General features: G+C 43.2%; 1 protein-coding gene across 2 annotated transcripts in view; it reads left to right on the plus strand.

The window, feature by feature from the left end:
* The window catches only part of tbc1d4 (TBC1 domain family, member 4), a 139595-nt gene that overhangs the window by 13349 nt on the left and 99774 nt on the right, over positions 1 to 26472 (plus strand). For both annotated transcript variants that reach the window (XM_021578614.3, XM_021578615.3), the window contains exons 2-4: positions 14857 to 14985; positions 15259 to 15508; positions 15992 to 16239. In XM_021578614.3, the coding sequence (XP_021434289.3) occupies positions 14857 to 14985; positions 15259 to 15508; positions 15992 to 16239 (627 nt within the window). The remainder of the gene's footprint in view (positions 1 to 14856; positions 14986 to 15258; positions 15509 to 15991; positions 16240 to 26472) is intronic.

Consider the following 26472-nt stretch of genomic DNA (forward strand, 5'->3'; position numbering starts at 1 on the left):
ACAGAGAAATACGAGCCTTCGGTCATTAATATGGTCGAATCGGGGAACTATCATCTCAAAAACAAAGTTTATTCTTTCAGTGAAATACGGAACCTTTCCGTATTTCATCTAAGGGGTGGCATCCATTAGTCTAAATACTCCTGTTTACATTGCACAACCTTCAATGTTATGTCGTAATTACGTAAAATTCTGGCAAATTAGTTTGCAACGAGCCAAGTGGCCCAAACTGTTGCATATACCCTGACTCTGCGTGCAATGAACGCAAGAGAAGTGACACAATTTCACCTGGTTAACCTCTTGAATCTAGGGGGCACTATTTTCATTTTTGGAAAAATAACATCCCCAAAGTAAACGGCTATTTTGTCAGGACAAGATGCTAGAATATGCATATAATTGACAGCTTAGGATAGAAAACACTAAAGTTTCCAAAACTGTAAAAATATTGTCTGTGAGTATAACAGAACTGATATTGCAGGCGAAAGCCTGAGAAAAATCCAATCAGGAAGGGAATCTTATTTAGAAAGCTCTGCGTTCCTATGTGTCTCTATTGAGCAGTGAATGAGATATCAACCAGATTCCTTTTTCTATGGCTTCCATAATGTGTCTAGTGTCACAATACATAGTTTCAGGCTTTTATTTTGAAAAATGAGCCTGAACGTCAACATTGCGTCAGTGGTCAGCTGAAGTCTCTCAGTGTTTTGTGCGTAAAGGACAGATGCGGCCATTGTTTCTCTCTATCCTACTAAGAAGCCACCAGTCCAGGTTGATATATTATCTAATAGATATTTGAAAAACACCTTGAGGATTGATTATAAACAACGTTTGCCATGTTTCTGTCTATTATGGAGCTAATTTGGAATATATTTTGGCGTTGTAGTGACCGCAATTTCCGGCCAGTCTGAGATATGGCTTTTTCTTTGCAACTCTGCCTAGAAGGCCAGCGTCCCGGAGTCGCCTCTTCACTGTTGACGTTGAGATCCCCCACCAAATTTCACCGTGGGTGCGAGACCTGGAGAGGCCTACAAGCCAGTGTCTCGCACCCACTGACATTTGGTGTAAGATCAGTAATGATCTGCAGGTGTTTCAGCAAGGCTGGAATGGGGCAGATTTGTCTTTGAATCGCATTAATCGAACCACGTACAAGGTTGTCCTGGAAGAAAACGCTTCCTTCTGCCAATGTTCCCCAACTCTGAGGATTGGTTTTTCCAGCAGGTCAATCAAGGTGTGGATGGAGGACCACCATATCAAGACCCAGTCATGGCCAGCCCAGTCCAATGCTCTAACCACTAGGGCAGCCTAGTGGTTAGAGCGTTGGACTAGTAACCGGAAGGTTGCAATTTCAAATCCCCGAGCTGACAAGGTACAAATCTGTCGTTCTGCCCCTGAACAGGCAGTTAACCCACTGTTCCTAGGCCGTCATTGAAAATAAGAATTTGTTCTTAACTGACTTGCCAAGTTAAATAAAGGTGTAAAAAAAAATTAAAAAAAATCTCCAGACCTGAACCCCATTGAAAACCTCTGGAATGTGATCAAGAGGAAGCTGGATGTTCACAAGCCATCAATCAAAGCCGAGCTGCTTGAATTTTTGTGCCAGGAGTGGCATAAGTCACCCAACATCAATGTGAAAGACTGGTGGAGGGCATGCCAAGACGCATGAAAGCTGTGATTTGAAAATCAGGTTTATTCCACCAAATATTGATTTATGTACTCTTCCTAAGTTAAAACATTAGTATTGTGCTTTTTATAAATTAATATTAACTTATTTTCTTTGTATTATTTGAGGTCTGACAACACTGCATCTTTTTTGTTATTTTGACCAGTTGTCATTTTCTGCAAATAAATGCTCTAAATCACTGGTTCTCAATCCTGGTCCCGGGGACCCAAATGGGTGCACATTTCTGTTTTTGCCCTAGTCATCAATGCCTTTTGATGAGTTTTTGATTTGAATCGGCTGTGTAGTGCTAGGGCAAAAACAAAAAGGTGCACCCCTTTGGTTCCCTGGGACCAGAATTGAGAACCAGCGCTCTAAATTAGAACATTTTCATTTGGGAGAAATGTTGTCAGTAGTTTATAGAATAAAACAATTGTAATTTTACTCAAACGCATACCTATACATACTAAAACCAGAGAAACCATTAAAACCATTTTTTCCAAAGCTTTATATGTGAAGACCAACGTAATCAATACATAGATTTTTTTATTTATAAAAAAAAAACAAAAAAACGTTAACTTAAAATATGTAGTAGGTCGTATATAGTGCCTTCGGAATATAATTAATTATTTTTGGTTCACTGGCCTTAATGTAATACTCCATAATATCAAAGAGGAATTATGATATTAGAAATGTTTACAAACTAATTAAAAATGGAATGCTGAAATGTCTTGAGTCAATAAGTATTCAACTCCTTTGTTATGGCAAGCTTAAATAAGTTCAGGAGTTGCTTTAACAAGTCACAATAAATTGCATGGACTCATTATGTGTGCAATAATAGTGTTTAACATGATTTTGAATGACTACCTCATCTCTGTACCCCACAAAAACAATTATCTGTAAGGTCCCTCAGTTGAGCAGTGAATTTCAAACACAGATTCAACCACAAAGACCAGGAAGCTTTTCCAATGCCCCGCATAGAAGGGTAAAGAAAAAAGCAGACGTTGAATATCTGTTGGTGAAGGTATGAATTATACTTTGGATGGTGCATCAATGCACCCAGTGACTACACAGATGCAGGCGTCCTTCCTAACTCCATTCTTCATATTCTCAATCATAGTGTTGGCTGCATCATGTTATGGGTATGCTTGTAAACGTTATGGACTGGGAGGTTTTCCAGGATAAAGAACCATTCATTCTCGCTGTCAATAATTCTACTGTTGTAACTAGGGTTGGGCGATATCTAGATATTCATAGCGTCCTATCGTCCTTCTCTCACACTGGGTTTTATGTCATTACCGGCTTAGTACACAAGGGTTGGCCCAAAAAACGCAAAGCCCATTGGGTATCTATTACCAGAATGCTACTAAAATTAGCACAAATAATAGTGAATTTCTAATGGAGGCTGCTTGCTGAATATGTTAACGAGCGCAATTTGAAAATAAACTAATTGCAAAGACAGGCAGCCCCGCTCCTAAAGTTATACATATATACAGTTTAAGTCAGAAGTTTACATACACTTAGGTTGGAGTCATTAAAACTAGTTTTTCAACCACTCCACACATTGCTTGTGAACAAATTATAGTTTTGGCAAGTCTTTTAGGACATCTACTTTCGTGCATGACACAAGTCATGACACAAGACACAAAGAACATTTGTGGGCAGAACTGAACAAGCGTGTGCGAGCAAGGAGGCCTACAAACCTTACTTAATTACACCAGCTCTGTCAGGAGGAAAGGGCCAAAATTCACCCAATTTATTGTGGGAAGCTTGTGGAAGGCTACCTGACACGTTTGACCCAAGTTAAACAATTTAAAGGCAATTCTACCAAAATCTAATTGAGTATATGTAAACTTCTGACCCACTGGGAATGTGATATAAGAAATAAAAGCTGAAATAAAGCTTTCTCTGCATTTATTCTGACGTTTCACAGTCTTAAAATAAGTGGTGATCTTAACTAACCTAAGACAGGGAATTTTTACTCTGATTAAATGTCAGGAATTGTGAAACTGAGTTTAAATGTATTTGGCTCAGGTGCATGTGATCTTCCGACTTCAACTGTATGTAGTAGAAAGCGATGGGTGAGAAGAAGCCTACATAACCAACCCATAAAGTAAACATTTGAACATCCATATATGGCCAGCTATGTAAACTTAAACATTGATTTATCCTGCAATAGATGTTGTTCAATTGGTAACATACATTTTTGTTGTCTTCTAATGCATCTTAAGGGGAAAGTAATCTAAAAATAATGTATTGTAATCAGATTGTTACTGAGTTTGGGTAATCCAAAAGTTAAGGTACAGATTACAATTTTGGACAGGTAACAGATTACATTTAGGAAGTATTATTATTTGGTCCTCAAATACATAATACATACAAATGTACATATAATACATTAAATCTGTAGCAGTAGTGCTACAGTACTGCCCCTCGAGGGTGGTGATAGGTTACCACGAGACACACAACTTTTCCTTCCAGATCAATAATGCGAGTTGGGTTTGCACTGATTGTAAGGTAAATTCCAGATTAAATCGAGCGTTCATGTCCTCTTCCAATTTCTTGATAGCTGCTAATCTGATAGTTGTTGGCTCCGGGGGTTCAGGCACTTTGCCGTCTTTCTTACCTGGTTGTTTTTGGATTAATTAGTCTCCCCTTGGCCGTGTTTCTCATAGTCGGAGAAGCGTCTTCTCCATGTGGTGCTCTCTAGCGCCCCCCCCCCCTTTTGGACACACATTTAACCCCTTATTTTTGTTTCCACAAAACTACCTCCATACTTCCATTCATCTGTATAGGTCACCGTCAGACGAGTCCAGTGAGTCTCATCTTTCCGTAGGCTCATCTTTCAGACGCGACAGACGTTTTCGTTAGAAAGATTTTTTGTAACGACTCATGGTCTGACAAACACCACCTTCCACCGCAGATGCAGGAGGCCGATATAGGCAGATGTGGTGGATTGACACGCAGCCCTTGTAAAAAAAACAAAACAAAAAAAACACGTCTCAAGCTTAAATTGATGGATTTTGATAGGGATTTTTTTATTATGTTACTTAGATTTACGCACAGGTGAATCAATAATCTCTTAATAAAGGATTAAAGGTTGTATCCAATCCCTTCTCTCTTCCCTTGGCGCTACAGCCTACTGCTGCAGACTAGACTAAACCTAGGGAACAAGTGTCTCCACTTCACTGCCTGGGGATTGGGTTCACTGCAAATAATTAATTAAATTAAATGGTGGCACAGCGTTACTTTACCTATGAATAACAAACGGACTGTTAAATTGTTAAACAGACGTCCTGTATCATGTTTTCTTTTATTGGCCTAGAGGTGCTAGACAAATCATGGCTTACCTAGGCCATATAGGCTAGCAGTGATTCCACCCCCCTCCCACAGAGCTATTTTGGGCTCAGAATTGCCTTGGCTTTTCAGCTAAGTTCATGTCAAAAAAGCAATCTCTGCATCTTTGACTGGATAATTTTGAAGCTCTTTGATTTGAAGGTCTTTGAACATCTTTATTAGAGGAAGGGTTGTGAAACTAGACACCAGGCAACATAGAGAATATTCCGTAGTCTCTCTAGACAGACTGGTTTGCCTCCCACAATGTACCAATGTTCCAGCGTACATGTCTGTACTTAGACCAACGTGGCAGAGAGCAAAGGGCAGAGTTAGGACGTGTGCCGGAAATCCGTCCAGAGCCCATCTGTTCATGTTATTTGTAAACATTCCTGGTAGCTAGCTAAATGGAGCTCGTGGATGATATTTTAACTGTGTGTTTTGCAAGTGAGTAGTTTGCATGCGGCATTACAAGCTTACAACCACTTACTGCCTGTGGCAAAACATTTGCAGAGCCATCTGTGTGGGCATTGTCTGCCTGTTTCCAATTTTTAAACCCTGCCTACCCAAACTTGTGATATGTTGGAAGAGTTGTCTGTCTGAAGAGCACCCTGACCAAATTGGCCAAGACACAATCCAACATGATTCCCAGACCTAGTGCTGTTACCCTAGGTCTGGGATTTCCTAGACCAGTGATCATAGATTAAGCTGCGGGACGATTTTTAGTCTTGAGTGGATGGTAACATACTGTAAGGGTGTGTTTAGTCTCTGGTCTGTTGCATGTAGAATAACCTAGCCTGTCGCTGGGATACAGAGGTCCAGTGTCTTTGGGCTTATTTTGCGAGCACGGTGTAGCCTACTCCTCATTTTTGTCTCCTAATATGAAATTACACTAGACTACATGTAGCCTTTATTGATTCTACTTCTCAGACATAATGTAATGTGGCCCCTTGTATGCAACATGGAGGGGCAATTCAATGCAAGCTTCACATTTTATTTTTGTTAACACTTGACACCTAGTGTCATAACACATGTGTTCATAACCATGTCATAACAGCTCACATATATACATATCATGATCATATTATGACAAGTTATTTAGACCTGTTGTGACAGGCCTTATTTTATGGCTGGTTATGACACCTACATAAGTGTCAAAGCTAGAGGTCGACCGATTGATCGGAATGGCTGATTAATTAGGGCCGATTTCAAGTTTTCATAACAATCGGAAATCGGTATTTTTGGGCGCCGATTTGCCAATTTTAATAAATAAATACATTTTATTATTTAAAAAAAAATATATTTTTATTTGTACGTCTTTATTTAACTAGGCAAGTCAGTTAAGAACACAATCTTATTTTCAATGACAGCCTAGGAACAGTGGGTTAACTGCCTTGTTCAGGGGCAGAACGACAGATTTTCATCTTGTCAGCTCGGGGGATCCAATCTTGCAACCTTACAGTTAACTAGTCCACCACAATAACGACCTGCCTCTCTCTCGTTGCACTCCACAAGGAGACTGCCTGTTACGCAAATGCAGTAAGCCAAGGTAAGTTGCTAGCTAGCATTAAACTTATCTTATAAAAAAACAATCAATCATAATCACTAGTTAACTACACATGGTTGATGATATTACTAGATATTATCTAGCGTGTCCTGTGTTGCATATAATCTGACTGAGCATACAAGTATCTGACTGAGCGGTGGTAGGCAGAAGCAGGCACGTAAACATTCATTCAAACCGCACTTTCTTGCGTTTTGCCAGCAGCTCTTCGTTGTGCGTCAAGCATTGCGCTGTTTATGACTTCAAACCTATCAACTCCCGAGATGAGGCTGGTGTGACTGGAGTGAAATGGCTGGCTAGTTAGCGCGCGCTAATAGCGTTTCAAACTTCACTCGCTCTGAGCCTTGGGGTGGTTGTTTCCCTTGCTCTGCATGGGTAATGCTGCTTCGATGTGGTGGCTGTTGTCGTTGTGTTGCTGGTTCGAGCCCAGGGTGGAGCGAGGAGAGGGATGGAAGCTATTCTGTTACACTGGCAATACTAAAGTGCCTATAAGAGCATCCAATAGTCAAAGGTATATGAAATACAAATGGTATAGAGATAAATAGTCCTATAATAACTACAACCTAAAACTTCTTACCTGGGAATATTGAAGACTCATGTTAAAAGGAACCACCAGCTTTCATATGTTCTCTACGTTCCTTGCTCAGAACAAAACGGTAGCTTTCTTACATGGCACATATTGCACTTTTACTTTCTTCTCCAACACTTTGTTTTTGCATTATTTAAACCAAATTGAACATTTTTCACTTTATTTGACGCTAAATTGAATTTATTGATGTATTATATTAAGTTAAAATAAGTGTTCATTCAGTATTGTTGTAATTGTCAATATTACAAATACATTTTTACATCGTCAGATTAATCGCTATCGGCTCTTTTGGTCCTCCAATAATCGTTATCGTTATCGGCGTTGAAAAACCATAATCGGTCGACCTCTAGTCAAAACCCACAAAACCTACCACAGAAGGCAAAACAATTCCATTACACTGCCTACTTGTCAACAGTATTTTTATGTTAAATACATTTCCATATAAATTACATTATTGAATTATCATAGTAATTGTGCAGACATTGATGTCAGACATGTGCCTACCCCAATTCTCTGTTGCTGATACTGGGATGAATGCTGCGGCAGATTTCAGGAGCAGGACAACACACCCTCTTTTTGACTGATGACTTGGGCTGTTATGTTATACCGTATTACCGCCACACGAGCCATTAAGACAGTCAAATTCCACAACTGCTTAGTCACGGTAACACTGATGCTGCTGTTGGTCATTAGTAGCCTACCAAACTTGCTAACTGCCTGGTACTCAGCACTATTATCCCTCAAATCTAATCAAACACTTCATGTGAGTTCACATGTAAAAAACGCACCTTTAATAATTAAAGTATTACATGCCTAATCAAAAGTGACCAATGTGATAATGGTGTTTCCCCGCTAATGGAACATTCACGCTTATAGCTTAATGCCGTGGGCGCATTGCTGTGCTTTATACTGTGAAGAAATATCCTAATAGTTTATCAACATTGCGTTTTTAAGTTTTTTTTTTATGCTAGTGGTTGTATTAATTTGGGATCAATTGCATCCCACCACTGTCCCAGACTATGTTTGGAATATTTTTTTCTCGCATAGAATAGGTCAACTTTTGTACTATAGATTGATATACGCTAGTGCTTTTGCTGTTTGTTAGGCCTATACGTCTTGTTGGCTGACGAAAAGTACATGTGGACAGTTCTTCCAATGTCTTCAATATGCCCTTTGCAATTGGATAATGACGTGCTCAGTTGCGTCCCCGATGTGTCTGTCTTCACTTGTAGCCTGTGAGAAACACCCGATCACGTGATGAGAGAGGATGTGAGTGAGAGGTGCTTCGGAGCACGCAGCACTCGGGGAGAAGTGAACTATAATTATTATATTTAGATCAAGGGCACTGGCCTTAAAGGGCATGTTTAAATAAAATAAAAAATAGTATTATGGGAATGCCACTGGGGAATTGTGAATGAGAGACAGGTCTGTGAGAGACAGAAATCTTGCTTGTTTGTAGGTGACCAAATACTTATTTTCCACCATAATTTGCAAATAAATTCATAAAAAATCCTACAATGTGATTTTCTGGATTTTTTTTCCTCATTTTGTCTGTCATAGTTGAATTGTACCTATGATTAAAATTACAGGCCTCATCTTTTTAAGTGGGAGAACTTGCACAATTGGTGGCTGACTAAATACTTTTTTGCCCCACTGTAGCTCAATGTATGTAGAACTAAAGTTACATGAATAACTCTTAATGAAGCATATAGGAATAGCTATTTCTTTGTTAACCGCTCAACACAGAATAACCGCGTGTGCGCACTCCCTCAAATATCCTTTATTTTATTCAGCTTTATTCAATTGTATTCTTCATACTATAAAATAATGCCACGGTATTCTAAGCAAGTCTTGTCTACTATTTGAACTAGTGTAGCCCACAGCCATATGGCATAGCCACATCGCGGCCTAACATCAGGACAAAATCCCGAAGTATCCTTTTAACTTATAAGCAGTGGTGTAGTACGCAACCCGCAAAGAGGAATTGAAAACCATATCATCGGTATGTCCAACAGACCAACTGCCCCTCTTATCGGAGTTAGAGCGATAGGGTGTGTGCAGCACTGCAGATACAGGGAGGTTTTGTTTGGTTTAGCGTTCATTCATTGCCACCTTAAACAAGTAGGCCAATTTGTTTGACCTTGGGTTGTGTTTCTGAAAAGCAGAAGCTTTTTTAAGAGCTGGCCATTCAGTCACTCCTGTGCTGTTGTGTCTGGCAGATTTAAGGCGGAATGCTGTTATTGATCAAGAGTTATTTTGTTCACACCACTCCATTTCTTCTACGCAGGCTGCCAGATGGAATGCATTCACATTTTCCTAGAATTTCTAAAAGGACAGCCAGCGTTGACTTGTATGCCTCTGCATGGTGTAGTTTGGTTTAGTCTCTCTCTCCCTCTGTCCCCCCCCACACACCCTTCCCACTCCAATCCATATCTGGACTGGCTGCATCACCGCTTGATATGGCAACTGCTTGGCATCTGACCAACAGAGGGCAGTGCGCACTGGGCCGAGCTCCCTGCTATCCTGGACCTCTCTACCAGGTGGTGTCAGAAATGGGTACTAAAGTTGTCAGACTCCAGCTACCCAAGTTATAGACTGTTCTCTCTGCTACTACACTGCAAGAGGTACCGATGCACCAAGTCTGGAACCAACAGAACCCCGAACAGTTTTGACCCCCAAGCCATAAGAGTGCTACATAGTTCGTCCGGGTAGCTACTTGATTATCTGTATGGCCCTTTTTTAAAAACTTTTTTGACTCATCACATATGCTGCTGCTATTGTTTGTTTATTATCTTTCCTGTTGCCTAGTAACTTTATTCTTAGTTATATGAACGTACAGTATCTACCTCCATTACCTCGTACCCCTGCACATCGACTCGGTACAGGCACCCAGTGTATATAACCAAGTTATTGTTACTCATTGTGTATTTATTATTACGTGTTATTACTTTTTATATGATCTTCTTTTTCTCTGCATTGTTTGGAAGGGCCCGAGTAAGCATGCCACTGTTCGTCTACACCTGTTGTTTATCAAGCATGTGCTAAAAAATTTTTTGTTTGATTTCCCTGAGCCCTTACACTGCATTTTCCAATGTTTTTTGGCATGATGCCTCTGCTTTTTTTGCCTCCAGCTTTGTGTGACAGAATAGAGACTTCAGTCTCTCATTTGTTCCAAAGTCGGTTGTATTTTTCCAGGTCTCGAGCCTTGTGTATATAGCCTTGTATAGTTGTCCTGTTCAGGTTGCGTCTATGTGAAAGCTGTTTCCTGGCTCACGGCCTAATTCTGGTTTGTCCCAGAATGATACATCTTGTTATTGTTTGTATTTTTATATTCTGTTTGTTCAACCTCATGCTTTTTCGGTGTGCAGATAAAGTATGGTTCACTTGAGAAGCACTAGGCCTACATTTGGCCACAATACAGGATCCTTTCAATTGCCTAGTGTTTTTAACCATACATCTTCTGAAGTACTGAAGTTCAAACTCTTGGAACAACATGACAAGAAAATGAATGATGGGGCCTGTTTGTCTGTGTGTGTAAGTCTTCCAGAGAAGGTTTGGAAATGTAAAAAAGGTCCTTTTCCTTGATAAAGCATGAGGCTGTACAAACAGAATATAAAAAGACACTTGAGCAGTGTGTGTGTATGTGTATATATACATACATACATACATACATACATACATACAGTGCCTTGCGAAAGTATTCGGCCCCCTTGAACTTTGCGACCTTTTGCCACATTTCAGTCTTCAAACATAAAGATATAAAACTGTATTTTTTGTGAAGAATCAACAACAAGTGGGACACAATCATGAAGTGGAACGACATTTATTGGATATTTCAAACTTTTTTAACAAATCAAAAACTGAAAAATTGCGCGTGCAAAATTATTCAGCCCCCTTAATGTAGCGCCACCTTTTGCTGCGATTACAGCTGTAAGTCGCTTGGGGTATGTCTCTATCAGTTTTGCACATCGAGAGACTGAATTTTTTTCCCATTCCTCCTTGCAAAACAGCTCGAGCTCAGTGAGGTTGGATGGAGAGCATTTGTGAACAGCAGTTTTCAGTTCTTTCCACAGATTCTCGATTGGATTCAGGTCTGGACTTTGACTTGGCCATTCTAACACCTGGATATGTTTATTTTTGAACCATTCCATTGTAGATTTTGCTTTATGTTTTGGATCATTGTCTTGTTGGAAGACAAATCTCCGTCCCAGTCTCAGGTCTTTTGCAGACTCCATCAGGTTTTCTTCCTGAATGGTCCTGTATTTGGCTCCATCCATCTTCCCATCAATTTTAACCATCTTCCCTGTCCCTGTTGAAGAAAAGCAGGCCCAAACCATGATGCTGCCACCACCATGTTTGACAGTGGGGATGGTGTGTTCAGCTGTGTTGCTTTTATGCCAAACATAACGTTTTGCATTGTTGCCAAAAAGTTCAATTTTGGTTTCATCTGACCTGAGCACCTTCTTCCACATGTTTGGTGTGTCTCCCAGGTGGCTTGTGGCAAACTTTAAACTACACTTTTTATGGATATCTTTAAGAAATGGCTTTCTTCTTGCCACTCTTCCATAAAGGCCAGATTTGTGCAATATACGACTGATTGTTGTCCTATGGACAGAGTCTCCCACCTCAGCTGTAGATCTCTGCAGTTCATCCAGAGTGATCATGGGCCTCTTGGCTGCATCTCTGATCAGTCTTCTCCTTGTATGAGCTGAAAGTTTAGAGGGACGGCCAGGTCTTGGTAGATTTGCAGTGGTCTGATACTCCTTCCATTTCAATATTATCGCTTGCACAGTGCTCCTTGGGATGTTTAAAGCTTGGGAAATCTTTTTGTATCCAAATCCGGCTTTAAACTTCTTCACAACAGTATCTCGGACCTGCCTGGTGTGTTCCTTGTTCTTCATGATGCTCTCTGCGCTTTTAACGGACCTCTGAGACTATCACAGTGAGGGTGCATTTATATGGAGACTTGATTACACACAGGTGGATTGTATTTATCATCATTAGTCATTTAGGTCAACATTGGATCATTCAGAGATCCTCACTGAACTTCTGGAGAGAGTTTGCTGCACTGAAAGTAAAGGGGCTGAATAATTTTGCACGCCCAATTTTTCAGTTTTTGATTTGTTAAAAAAGTTTGAAATATCCAATAAATGTCGTTCCACTTCATGATTGTGTCCCACTTGTTGTTGATTCTTCACAAAAAAATACAGTTTTATATCTTTATGTTTGAAGCCTTAAATGTGGCAAAAGGTCGCAAAGTTCAAGGGGGCCGAATACTTTCGCAAGGCACTGTATGTGCCATTTCCGCTCTTCAAACCACAACGAACTTGGGTATACCTTTCAATAGATTTGAACATGTAGTAGCCATCAACTCATCTCTTTGTGGGACAGTGTTTATGGTAGATGGCCAATACGAAAAATAAAATTGCACCTTTTTGACTGGATAATTTCAACAAATCATCTCTCCCACAGTTAGGTCTAAATAGTGACTGTCCTGCAACGGACAAGCATGTATGATCAAATCAACGGTACCAAACCAAAGATATTAATCTGTTTTAAAGTAATCGATTTGGTGTCATCTAGATTTTTATATTAACATCGCCAATCTGAGGTAAAAATGGTGTAATTACAATCAATTGTATGAGATGAAAATGCAAGCTTTTGTAAGGTAGTAACACAAACTGTTAATTATAATCCAGACTCTTTATAAGAAATCCCACTATGCCCGCAGAAGAACCATCAAGCTGGCAAAAAAATATTGAATCCTACAACACCGGCTCTGACGCTGGTTGGATGTGGCATGGCTTGAAAACTATTACAGACTACAAAGGGAAACCCAGCCGCGAGCTGCCCAGTGACCTTCAAGGCCAGCAACACTGAAGCATGCACGAGAGCACTAGTTGTTCCGGATGACTGTGTGATCACGCTCCCCGTAGCCGATGTGAGCAAGACCTTTTAAGCAGGTCAACATTCACAGGGCCGCAGGGCCAGACGGATTACTAGGTTGTGTACTCCGAGCATGCACGGACCAACTGGCAAGTATCTTCACTGACATTGCCAACCTCTCCCTGACTGAGTCTTTAATACTTACTGTTTCAAGCAGACCACCATAGTCCCTGTTCCCAAGAACACGAAGGCAACCTGCCTAAATGACTACAGACCCGTAGCACTTAGGTCGGTAGCCATGAAGTGCTTTGAAAGGCTAGTCATGGCTCACAACAACCCCATCATCCCGGAAACCCTAGACCCACTCCAATTTACATACCGCCCAACAGATCCACAGATGACGCAATCTCAATCACACTCCACACTGCCCCTTCCCAGCTGGACAAAAGCAACACCTGTGTGAGAGAACTGCTCCTTGACCACAGCTCAGTGTTCAACACCATAGTGTGCACAAAGCTCATCACTATGCTAAGGACCATGGGACTAAACACCTCCCTCTGCAACTGGATCCTGGACTTCCTGATGGGCCGCCCCATCAGGAAGGGTAGGCAACAACACATATGCCACACTGATTCCTCAACACGGAGGTACTTCGGGTGCGTGCTCAGTCCCCTTCTGTACTCCCTGTTCAACCACGACTGCGTGGCAAAGCATGACTCCCAACACCATTATTAAGTATACTGACGAAACAACAGTGGTAGGCCTGATCACCGACAATGATGAGACATTCTATAGGGAGGAGGTCAGAGATGTGGCCGTGTGGTGCCAGAACAACAACGTTTGCAAGATCGTGGACTACAGGAAAAGGATGGCTGAACAGGCCCCCATTTAATCGACGTGGCTGTAGTGGAGCGGGTCGAGAGTTTCAAGTTCCTTGGTGGCCACATCACCAACAAACTATCATGGTCCGAACACACCAAGACAGTCGTGAAGACTGCAGACAACACCTTTTTACCCATCAGGAGACTGAATAGATTTGGCATTGGTCCCCAGGTCCTCAAAGTTCTACAAAAAAAAAAAAAGTTTGAGAGCTTCCTGACCGGTTGCATCAACGCCTGGTATGGCAACTGCTTGGCATCCGACTATAAGGCGCTTATGGAGGGTAGTGCGTACGGCCCAATACATCAATCCCAGTAAAATAAATGGTATAAGTGCCTTAATTTTGACAGACCCCCAGGAAGAGTAGATGCTGTGGATCCATAATAAATATAAATCAAATGTCCACCCGGACTATTTACATTGACCCCCGCACACTCTTTGTTTTTACGTTGCTGCTACTCGCTGTTTATTATCTATGCATAGTCACTTTACCCTTACCTACATGTACAAATTACCTCGACTAACATGTACCCCTGCACATTGATACAGTACCGGTACCCCCTGTATATAGCCTCGTTATTGTTATTTTATTGTGTTACTTTTTATTATTTATTTTACTTTAGTTTATTTAGTAAATATTTTCATTCATTTCTTGAACTGCATTGCTGGTTTAGTGCATGTAAGTAAGCATTTCACTGTTGTATTCAGCGCTTGTGACAAATTACATTTGATTTGATTTAGGGAAATTAGCGCATTTTAAAATGATTATATTTCAACATGTCAATTTTGAATTATAGTGTATGTTTCCCACTCACAAACTATTGCAATAATTACATCTATATCTCAGTAATTTCACAATTTACACTTTCTTCCCTTTCCCCCCTCTTTCCCTTCCCCTCTTCTCATTTCTCCCTCCATATCCTTCATATTTCTCTCTCCTCCCTCCCTCTCCAGGTACCAGAAGTGATCAGTAGTATCCGTGCGGTGTCAAAGTCGGCCCTAAAGGAAGACTCCAAGCCCAAGCGGGATACTGAAGAGGCCTTCTATAACTCCCAGAAGTTTGAAGTGCTCTACTGTGGCAAGGTACAGGACCACTATCAGATCCATTTTCAAACTTACTGTGTGTTTATCATCAATAATTTGACATGAATCAAAGCCATATACAGTATCTTTATGTCGGTATGTGTTTGGGATGACTGAATTGTCTTAATCATATGTGAGAGCTAAGCTCCCTAAAACAGTTATGACTGTATTTGTATGCGTAATTGACATTGTTTGTGTAATAGATCAATTAGATTATATCAACCAGTCATTGTATCAATCAATCAATCGTATCCATTAATCAATTAATCAAAGGTGACTATCGGGCACAAGAAGGCTCCCTCCACCCTCATTGATGACTGCATCAACAAGTTCCGCCAGCATGAATTGGAGCGCAAGCACCTGCGCCTCCTGAATGACCAGCGGGGATCCACAGAAAGCGCCCCCATAGAGTTCATCATGGGGGATGACGGAGACCCCCTCTCCTCAACCACCCACAGCGAGGGGCTCGAGGACCCTGAGGGGCTGGAGGTGGATGAGGTCACTAACAGAGGAGGTTCTGGAGGTAAGGACCTCTCCCAGTAAAGTGTCCAAACAATTCTTGATGAGGGCAGCTTGTTGCTGAAATGTACCACACAGAACATGCTAGATTGATGAACATAAATAATATTGTGACCTTAAAGCATAGCTTTCCTTAAAATCCACTTTTGTAGTTGAAAACTGATGTTCTAGGCTAAGTTGTAGTAAAACACATCATTCCGTGTCCCATTTTCCGCATATGGTATGAAGTTGGGGTTGAGGATGTTGTCTCTCAGATTTTGCAGCTAATTGGAACATGTGATGAACAGGTGTTGAGTTGAAGTCCAATTCATTATTTTTCACAAGAGACCTGTGAATAGAAATGTGGCATTGGACCAACAGTCTAGTGTATGACTCGTCCTTGTGTCTTCTCCGTAGTGAAGGGCATGTCTGGGTAGCCTGTGTTTGTGTGTTTGGGGGAGTGCGGTTGAAGGCCTAGAGGGTATTGACTCGTTCTTATGTCTCCCAGGGAAGATCATGTCCAACAGCCCCAGCCTGGGCAGCCTGCGGGGGTCCTTCCCCGAGTGCATCCTGGAGGACTCTGGTTTCGAGGAGCAGCAGGAGTTCCGGACGCGTTGTAGCAGCCTGGCGGGCAGTCTGCAGCGGAGGCCCCTAGAGGGTGCGCTCAAAGCCGCCCCGGCACGCCGCCGCCATGCCAGTGCCCCCAACAACGTCCAGCCCTCAGACGCCGACAAAAACCGCACCATGCTCTTCCAGGTGCAGGCTGGGTTTATATTTGGATACAGTAGTAGGACTCTTGACTAGGTCTTAGAATGATTTTAAATGTATGGGGGTAGGTACACTACATGGCAAAAAGTATGTAGACACCTGCTCGTCGAACAGCTCATTCCAATATCATTGGCATTAATATGGAGTTGGTCCCCCCTTTGCTGCTATAACAGCCTCCACTCTTCTGGGAAGGCTTTCCACTAGATGTTGGAACATTGCTGCGGATACTTGCTGAGCTGTTGTTGCTCCTAGACGTTTCCACTTCACAATAACAGCACTAGCAGTGCAGAAAGTCAGTTCGACGAGCAGGTGTCTACATACTTTTGTCCATGTAGTGTAACTCTCACCCTTTCCATCCCATACCACTGAGGATAAGCCAGTAAAAGAATATGCACTCAGGAGGAGTACCATGTAATATATAGTAGTAACATACAGTATTGTAGTACAGGAATATCAAACAGTTGTGATAGTATATAGTCCTAGTACTATGGCCAGGAGAAGTTGTTGTGTTCTTTGAGTTGGCCTGTGCTTTTAGGTAGCTAGGTCTTTCAGGTGTTGATGCTCTCACCATACAGCTCTACTACCAGCTGGCTACATTCAGTCATTCACAGGAAGATGGGACATGGCATGTAGGGAGAGGGGGGGAGGGAGTGAGAGAGGTCTCCTTGGTTCTGGCAGCTTTCTCAACAACACAACTCAAACTGGAACATGTGCTTCAACATTTGCTCACAAGTTATCAGGGAGGGAACTGTGTTAGTTATGGTTGTGACAAATATCAATTTTTTTCTTAACGGTTAAACTGCCATATTTATTTTCCATTAAAACGATAAGGAAAATGCATCAAGTTCCATGTGAATTCATAGCTGTGCTGCTGCCAGGTCTCATGGTGCATCCCTTTCATATTGCACATTAAATACCAATACTGTACCTCAATTCCACCACGCAAAGTTAGCATTTGCTTCTCGTTTACCTTCTCAAAGTATTGCCATACAGTACATGACATTCCTGCTTGCCTTTCTCTGCCATTTTTCCAACTGTTAACGATGATGACGTAGTGTTGGAGAATCACCTCTACAATAATTGATTCTTCGAGTCCTTGCACGTCGATTCCAGGGTGTCGACTCCCATTTCTGAGGGTCAAGATTTGATTCTGCTAGGAATCAACTCCTAAGATTCAGTATTTTTTGGAAAGGAGGAGACTTCATAGTTGCCGTACTTCTGAGAACACAAACACTCGTGTCTTTCATAACGAGCTAGCCAGGTATGGAGATAGAGGGGACAGCATAGGCAGGTCAGCCACCAGGCAGGCTTATCTATCGGCAATCAAAAGCTGTATCTCGCAATTTCTTGGCTTTCAATGTCTCCCAACTTCAGTAAAGCAGGGCGTATCATCAATGAATAGCCTAGATATTCTATACACAACAGACCGAAGACTAAACACACACTTTTGTCATTGGCGAAGGGAAAGAGCAGGGGTGTAATTAGTCCAAACTAACTAGTCCAAATTCATCCAAACTAAAACATAAGTTTCTATTGGACAAATTCAGGCAAGTCCCTCCGTTTCTTGCCGTTTGCTTTCGCTTTGAAATGTTTCGTAATAGAATCGACGTAATGACGACAACCCAGGCGAGCCAGCGAGAGGGAGAGGGGGGGGGGCAGGCAGAAAGAACAGTGGTGCGCAGATGTCTTGGTAATCTGTATCTCGCAATGTCTTTTCTTGCATGCCTCACAAATTGACCAAAGTAGACTCAAGTTCGCCTCTTCCTCTCTGGTTTATTTAAATTACACAACTTTCCCCAGGCCTTTTGTAGCCTATCGTATATTTAGGCAATACATCGGAAATAAAATGTTTTTTTGATAGCTGCACTGTTATAAAAAATAATTGTTAGTGATTTCTCTTATTGTCAAGGATCCCAATTTGGTTTTACATTTTAACGCTCACAACCCTAGTTACAGAGCATGACTGTCGTGGAAATTTCCTGTATTTACCAAATCATGAGAGCAAACCACACACAAGTCAGAGTTATCATAAAGTCCATCTTTAATTATATGAGCTCTATCACAACCCTGTGACTCTCAGATCAATTCAGGGGTTTATAAATGAATTGTCTGAGAGTCCTTACACATTGTAACTGAGATCCTTTATAGCAAAGACACACATAGCCAGACAGCATTGGCCATAAATTATCGTTCAGCTTTGTCTCCTAAACTATGTTATTTTCTCGCTCTCAGGACCATAAATCAAATCCTATCAACAGGCATATATCAAATACCCCCTCCTTGACAAGATCAAAGAGACACTGTGACTGGCACACAGACATTGTGGAGCCAAGAGATAATTGATTCAAAAGATATGTTTACATATGAAGACAAGCTTGACCCCTCCCCTCTCTGCGGCCCAAGTAACTGACCCCATGTCAGAGAACAGATAACTGCAACCGGCCAACAGTATTATCCAAAAATAGACATTCTAATGCGAAATAACTCACAAGCATATAATGAATATAAAACATCTTATCTATGTTACCAACTAATTCTGATTATTCCCCAACATGACATTTCAATCAAATGTAGTTATCCAAATGTGCCAAATCAATTGCGAAAATTGAAATAGGCTATTTTGGGTCTCAACTGTTTTGCTATGGATCCTCAAATACTTTAATCAGGCTGTGACAGCTTCCCTCTCAAGGGAAAAATGTAGTGTGCAAAATCATCTTATTGGTCACTATATGCTTCTGAACATTCAGTGAGGTTATTTTCTTATTCCCTTAATGGCAGTTTCTTTGGAAGAATATTTCCTTACATCATGTGGTCACATTTCTTGAGCGTGAAATCTAATAGTTTGCCCTCTTCAAACTGGGTTCAAACTTCAGCTACGTAATAGTTTTATTTTCAAGTTTTGAGTGCAAATATTTTAAGTAACAGAATTTCTCTGTCACATCAATGTACTTGACAAATATCACAGTCCAGTCAATGTCATTCCGGAGGATATCAACTTGTGTGTAGTCTTCTAGGTCCTTTGTATGTATGTATGTATGTATGCATGTATGTATGCATGTATGCATGTATGCATGTATGCATGTATGCATGTATGCATGCATGCATGTATGTATGTATGTATGTATGTATGTATGCTCAAAAAAATAAAGGGAACACTAAAATAACACATCCTAGATCTGAATGAATGAAATATTCTTATTAAATACATTTTTCTTTACATAGTTGAATGTACTGACAACAAAATCACACAAAAATTATCAATGGAAATCAAATTTATCAACCCATGGAGGTCTGGATTTGGAGTCACACTCAACATTAAAGTGGAAAACCACACTACAGGTTGATCCAACTTTAATGTAATGTCCTTAAAACAAGTCAAAATGAGGCTCAGTAGTGTGTGGCCTCCACGTGCCTGTATGACCTCCCTACAACGCCTGGGCATGCTCCTGATGAGGTGGTGGATGGTCGGGCGGGACAGTCCATAGCATCAATGCCTTCATCTTGCAGGAACTGCTGACACACTCCAGCCACATGAGGTCTAGCATTGTCTTGCATTAGGAGGAACCCAGGGCCAACATATGGTCTCACAAGGGGTCTAAGGATCTCATCTCGGTACCTAATGGCAGTCAGGCTACCTCTGGCGAGCACATGGAGGGCTGTGCGGCCCCCCAAAGAAATGCCACCCCACACCATGACTGACCCACCGCCAAACTGGTCATGCCGGAGGATGTTGCAGGCAGTAGAACATTCTCCACGGCGTCTCCAGCCTGTTACGTCTGTCACGTGCTCAGTGTGAACCTGCTTTCATCTGTGAAGAGCACAGGGCGCCAGTGGCGAATTTGCCAATCTTGGTGTTCTCTGGCAAATGCCAAACATCCTGCATGGTGTTGGGCTGTAAGCACAACCCCCACCTGTGGACGTCGGGCCCTCATACCACCCTCATGGAGTCTGTTTCTGACCGTTTGAGCAGACACATGCACATTTGTGGCCTGCTAAAGGTCATTTTGCAGGGCTCTGGCACTGCTTCTCCTGCTCCTCATTGCACAAAGGCGGAGGTAGCGGTCCTGCAGCAAACCTTCTTGCCACATCTCGCATTGATGTGCCATCCTGGATGAGCTGCACTACCTGAGCCACTTGTGTGGGTTGTAGACTTCGTCTCATGCTACCACTAGAGTGAAAGCACCGCCAGCATTCAAAAGTGACCAAAACATCAGCCAGGAAGCATAGGAACTGAGAAGTGGTCTGTGGTTATCACCTGCAGAACCACTTCTTTATTGGGGGTGTCTTGCTAATTGCCTATAATTTACACCTGTTGTCTATTCCATTTGCACAACAGCATGTGAAATTTATTGTCAATCAGTGTTGCTTCCTAAGTGGACAGTTTGATTTCACAGAAGTGTGATTGACTTGGAGTTACATTGTGTTGTTTAAGTGTTCCCTTTTTTTTTGAGCAGTGTGTATATGTGTGTGTGTGTGTGTGTGTGTGTGTGTATATATATATATATATATATACACACACACACACACACACACACACACACACGTGTGTATGTATATATATATATCACACACACTTTTATATATATATATATATAAATCACGCACACAGTGGGGAGAACAAGTATTTGATACACTGCCGATTTTGCAGGTTTTCCTACTTACAAAGCATGTAGAGTCTGTAATTTTTTATCATAGGTACACTTCAACTGTGAGAGACGGAATCTAAAACAAAATCACATTGTATAATTTTTAAGTAATTAATTTGCATTTTCTTCCATGACATAAGTATTTGATCACCTACCAACCAGTAAGAATTCCGGCTCTCACAGACCTCTTAGTTTTTCTTTAAGAAGCCCTCCTCTTCTCCACTCATTACCTGTATTAACTGCACCTGTTTGAACTCATTACTTGTATAAAAGACACCTGTCCACACACTCAATCAAACAGATTCCAACCTCTCCACAATGGCCAAGACCAGAGAGCTGTGTAAGGACATCAGGGATAAAATTGTAGACCTGTACAAGGCTGGGATGGGCTACAGGACATTAGGCAAGCAGCTTGGTGAGAAGGCAACAACTGTTGGCGCAATTATTCGAAAATAGAAGAAGTTCAAGATGACGGTCAATCACCCTCGGTCTGGGGCTCCATGCAAGATCTCACCTGGTGGGGCATCAATGATCATGAGGACGGTGAGGGATCAGCCCAGAAATACACGGCAGGACATGGTCAATGACCTGAAGAGAGCTGGGACCACAGTCTCAAAGAAAACCATTAGTAACACACTACGCTGTCATGGATTAAAATCCTGCAGCGCACGCAAGGTCCCCCTGCTCAAGCCAGCACATGTCCAGGCCCATCTGAAGTTTGCCAATGGCCATCTGGATGATCCAGAGGAGGAGTGGGCGAAGGTCATGTGGTCTGATGAGACAAAAATAGAGCTTTTTGGTGTAAACTCAACTCACCGTGTTTGGAGGAAGAAGAAGGATGAGTACAACCCCAAGACACCATCCCAACCGTGAAGCATGGAGGTGGAAACATCATTCTTTGGGGATGCTTTTCTGACCTGAACCCTATAGAAAATGTTTGGAGGGAGCTGAAAGTCCGTATTGCCCAGCGACAGCCCCGAAAAATGAAGCATCTGGAGAAGGTGTGTATGGAGGAGTGGGACAAAATCCCTGCTGCAGTGTGTGCAAACCTGGTCAAGAACTACAGGAAATGTATGATCTCTGTAATTGCAAACAAAGGTTTCTGTACCAAAAATTAAGTTATGCTTTTCTGATGTATCAAATACTTATGTCATGCAATAAAATGCAAATGAATTACTTAAAAATCATACAATGTGATTTTCTGGATTTTTGATTCCGTCTCTCACAGTTGAAGTGTACCTCTGATAAAAATTACAGACCTCTACATGCTTTGTAAGTAGGAAAACCTTGCAATGTATCAAATACTTGTTCTCCCCACTGTGTGTATGTGTATATATGTATAGATAGATAGATATGATAGGCTACTAGAAGCAACCATACTAATCCATTTCTTGACCTGAATTTTCATTTGAGGATTCCAAATCTACATGAAGAGCTGTGAAAGACCACTCAACATACCTGATCTATGAGGCTTGCTTGAATTGTCCCATTTCAATCATTGGCTGCTGTTTTATGACGGAGCAATGCAGCTCTCTGCTTTCTGGCTCACACACTTAGCCATTAAAACACTGCCTGCCCGTGGACGGTTTGTCATTCAATCCTCTCCCACATTTAGTCTGGCCAGTTCTATGTGCTGCAAATCATTTTAATGCCAAGTATCTCTCCGTTACAATATACAGGCCAGCTGGGCCTTCTATTATGTCCCATTTAAAAGGGACATTACAGCACCAGAGTAGTAGTTATCACAATATTGTGGTTCAATGCAGCATTTTAGTACGTGAGACCGGTCTTGGTCTTCAGTCCGGTCCCGAGACCACGTATTGATTTTTGGTCTTGTCTCGGTGTCAGATACATTTGTACTCAGTCTTGACTCTGTTTTGGACAGTGAGGACTCTTAATGTTTCCCGAGGCCAGCTGAGTAAAAAACTCATAATTATCAGTTATATATCGTGGAGCCACCCCCCCCCATAGGGGAGCTCCTGCCTAGGCAGCGAATATCCTGTGAAATTATGCACACACCTGCAGCCAATAGGACAGGTGTCCCTATATAAGGGGATGCGTCCCCACAATCAGCCTCCCATTATCCTCCCAGCGACAGAACTGAAGAAGCCTAGAAGAGAAGAGAGAAGTCTCAGGACGAACCCACTGTCCATCTCCTGGTCTCGACATCGTCCATCAATGAGCATGCTTTTTCTACCCCCAAAAACTTTTAAGAGCTCAGTGTCGCTGCTCCACTATGGCGGCTATGGACCTGCGCAGCACGCTAGGGGCGGCCTTACAGATCCCCCGGAATGCGCTAGCTGCGCCCTCATTTCTTTAAAGAAGAATTGGCAGCGGTGGGCGTTTTTTGGGGTAGATCTTCCTCTAGAGGACGCCATGTCTGTGTTAGCCTCAGGTTCTGAGACGTCATATGATGACGGAGCCTCCGGAGAAGACGAGGACGTTGGGAAGTGTCTGGGTTTTTCTCCGGGAAAAACCCACCCCACTGACCAAGGCTGAAATGACCCCCCTGCCCCAGGGAGAGCGAGGGGAATTTCACATCCTTGGGCAAGGAAGAGACAGGCTCTGAGTTTTCAGCAGCCCCCTCTTTCTTAGCCACGGCCTCTCTGCGCTCCGACTTTACAGGGCTCATTGAGCGGGCCACAAGCCGTCTAGAGATTGCGCTGCCCCCTATTCCTTCCAACCCGGAAGTGGATATGATGGTTGGCGGCCCATACTCTAAACCGAGACGGGCGGCTGTGCCTTTGGCAACGGCCATGCCCTCACTCGCAAAATACAAGAAGAGTGCGGCCAGAGCGCCGGCAAAGGCGTACACCCCATTCAGCAGAGTGGATGACAAACGGCTTCAGGAGATCCCTATGCTCGAGGACGCCCGAGTTGCTTACCTTGTCCCAGGTTTGAGCTCCTGGCCATTGTCCAAGAAACCCACACTACCTACGACAGACTCACATCCCAGCTGGTATAGAAGTCCTTAGCTCTAGGGGTACAGGCTGTAGCAGCAGCAAATAATATTGCCCTCCTGGCAGCCTCTCTGTCCCGTCTCACCATGGGTAGGACTGAGCTGTTGGGAGAGGAGATGGAGGAAGCTTTGAGGACAGCGCTGGAAAGGCGTCGGCTGTATGAGCGGGGAGACAACTTTGGTGGTCGCGGAGCGCCACCTCTGACTGTCTATGACTGCTGTGAAGGTTGACTGACAAAGCCGCCCTACTAAACGCCCTCATCTCTGACAGCGGTCTCTTCGGAGCCGCTGTCAAATATGCGGCTGTGCGTTTTGGGAGCGAGAGGAGGAGAAGCAGCAGCTATCTAGACACCTGCCGTTGGCAGGAGGGTCTAGAGCAACTTCAACAGAGCCCCCTCGCTCCACCGTCTTTAGTAGACCTGCGTCTACGGCCAGACGGAGAGCCCGTCGAACGGCAGCATCCGGTGCACCAAGAGTGGGCCCCGCCCCTCCGGCAGCACCAGAGAAGGCAGCCACTCCCCCGGCGAGAGAGATCTTAATTTCGTCACCCTAGCGACCTAGGGGCAGCCAGAAGAGACGGCGACCATGACAGGGAGAGGATGGGAGAGAGCGCAGCACCTTGCGTGACAGCTCCCACTGTTACCCCCCACCCCTGTAAAGGGAGTAGCCAATGTGTCGTTTGTTAATAAAGAATGTGTTCCCTCTGATTTTGTCACAAGATAACCTCTTTTCCATAACAAACCTGAGACCATTCATGTTCCTTTTCTTTCTATCTCTCTCTCTTCCTCTCACTGCTCTGTGTGTAGCACAGCCCACCATGGCTGCATAGCTGAGCAGACACATGAGGACGTTGTGAGTGGGAATGACATGAGGGCAGCAAAGCGGACACTCTTGATGAGCCGCCATGCTATACCTCATGAGAACCCTACACCTACACGGTGGCGGGTAGCCACGGCAGCAGGTAGCGTAGTGGTTAGAGTGTTGGATTAGTAACCGAAAGTTTGCAAGATCGAATCCCGAGCTGACAAGGTAAAATCTGTCGTTTTGCCCCTGAACAAGGCAGTTAACCCACTGTTCCTAGGCCGTCATTGAAAATAAGAATTTGTTCTCAACTGACTTGCCTAGTTAAATAAAGGTACAAAATAACTAACTCAGGCAGGTGCCTCAGTTAGTGCAGCTCAGACCCGTGCTGTGTTCACAGAGGGCTGCAACCACAAGGTTACATGTGTAACCAAAGTGTCAACGCCCCTGTTTCTCACAGAACACACCAATATTTCCTCCCCCTTTCAAGGGGGGCCCACCCTGGGCTGTCGCACTACTTCAGTGTTGAGGGACAGTGGCGGCTTGGGCCATAGAGGAATACACGTCCTTCCTACTGTCTGTACCACAGCTTCGCACTCTCCCGCTCTCAGAGCATTATTGGGAGTGGCAGCAAAGCTGCATTCTCTCCCTGGCTAAGCTGCATGTTGGAGAAGGGTTATGCCATCCAATTCCACCGAACTCCTCCCCTATTTTCTGGTGTGGTGGAGACGGTGATGAAGACGCCAGAGAAAATAGCCGCTCTTGTGAAAAAGATTATGGAACTTCCCGTGAAGGAGGTGGTCACAGTAATCCCCCAAGAGCAAAGGAACACTACTTCCTAGTGCTTAAAGAAGACGGGGGAATGAGGCCAATATTGGATTTGCGCACTCTCAACGAGAGCGAAGCCAAAAGGCCAGTTTGAGTGCTTATGACAACGTCTGCGGGAATGTATCGACAACAAATACTTTTGTATAAGCGTAGACCTAAAGGATGCATACTTTCATGTGCCGGTGCATCTACGTCACAGGAAGTTTCTGCATTTTGCCTTTCAAAGGTTGGCGTACAAGTATGCAAGTATGCCATTCGGTGGAGGTAGCATTGGAACCGTTGCGTCATCAAGGGACAAGGCTACTAACCTACCTAGACAACCTACTGGTTCTCGCCCCGTCAGCAGAACTGGCGACAGAGTGATTTATCTCACACGTCTGGGGTTTGCTGTGTATGGTGAAAAGAGCCGCGCATTGGCCGAGTCATCAGATTGTCTACCTGTGTTCACAGCTAGACACTGTGACTATGAAGGCTCCAATTTCGGATCCTAGACGGGCTGCCTTGTTGCTAGCCCTAAGAAGGTTTTACACGGTGACGGCGCATTCTGTCATGACACTCTTAGGTCTCATGTCGTCTGCCCACTCCGCGGTACCGCTGGGACTTCTGCACATGCGCAGAACACAGCGATGGTTTGCCCAGCTACGACTGGACCCAGTGAGGCACTGTCATCGTTTGGTAGGTCCCCTCTTGCTCAGAGCGGACCTGAACTATTGGAGAGACCCGTGCGTCCTAATGTCCTAGTGTCCTCCTACATTCCAGTGTTTACGGACGCTTGTCTGACTGAATGGGGAGGGACATGTCCGGCTCGGGTGATCGGAGGTGTGTATCAACCTGGAGTTGGAGACAGTTCTACTGCTTCTGACCCACTTCGTGTCTACCCTACGGGGTCAAGACGTGCTGGTCTGGTCGGACAACCGAACCACAGTAGCCAACATAAATCACAAAGGAGGAGGCAGTTCTCCTGCACTCCACGGGCTGGCAGAGGAA

This window comes from Oncorhynchus mykiss, chromosome 22, assembly GCF_057628025.1.
Source record: "Oncorhynchus mykiss isolate SJ-2025 chromosome 22, ASM5762802v1, whole genome shotgun sequence".
In the NCBI taxonomy this organism is placed as follows: Eukaryota; Metazoa; Chordata; class Actinopteri; order Salmoniformes; family Salmonidae; genus Oncorhynchus; species Oncorhynchus mykiss.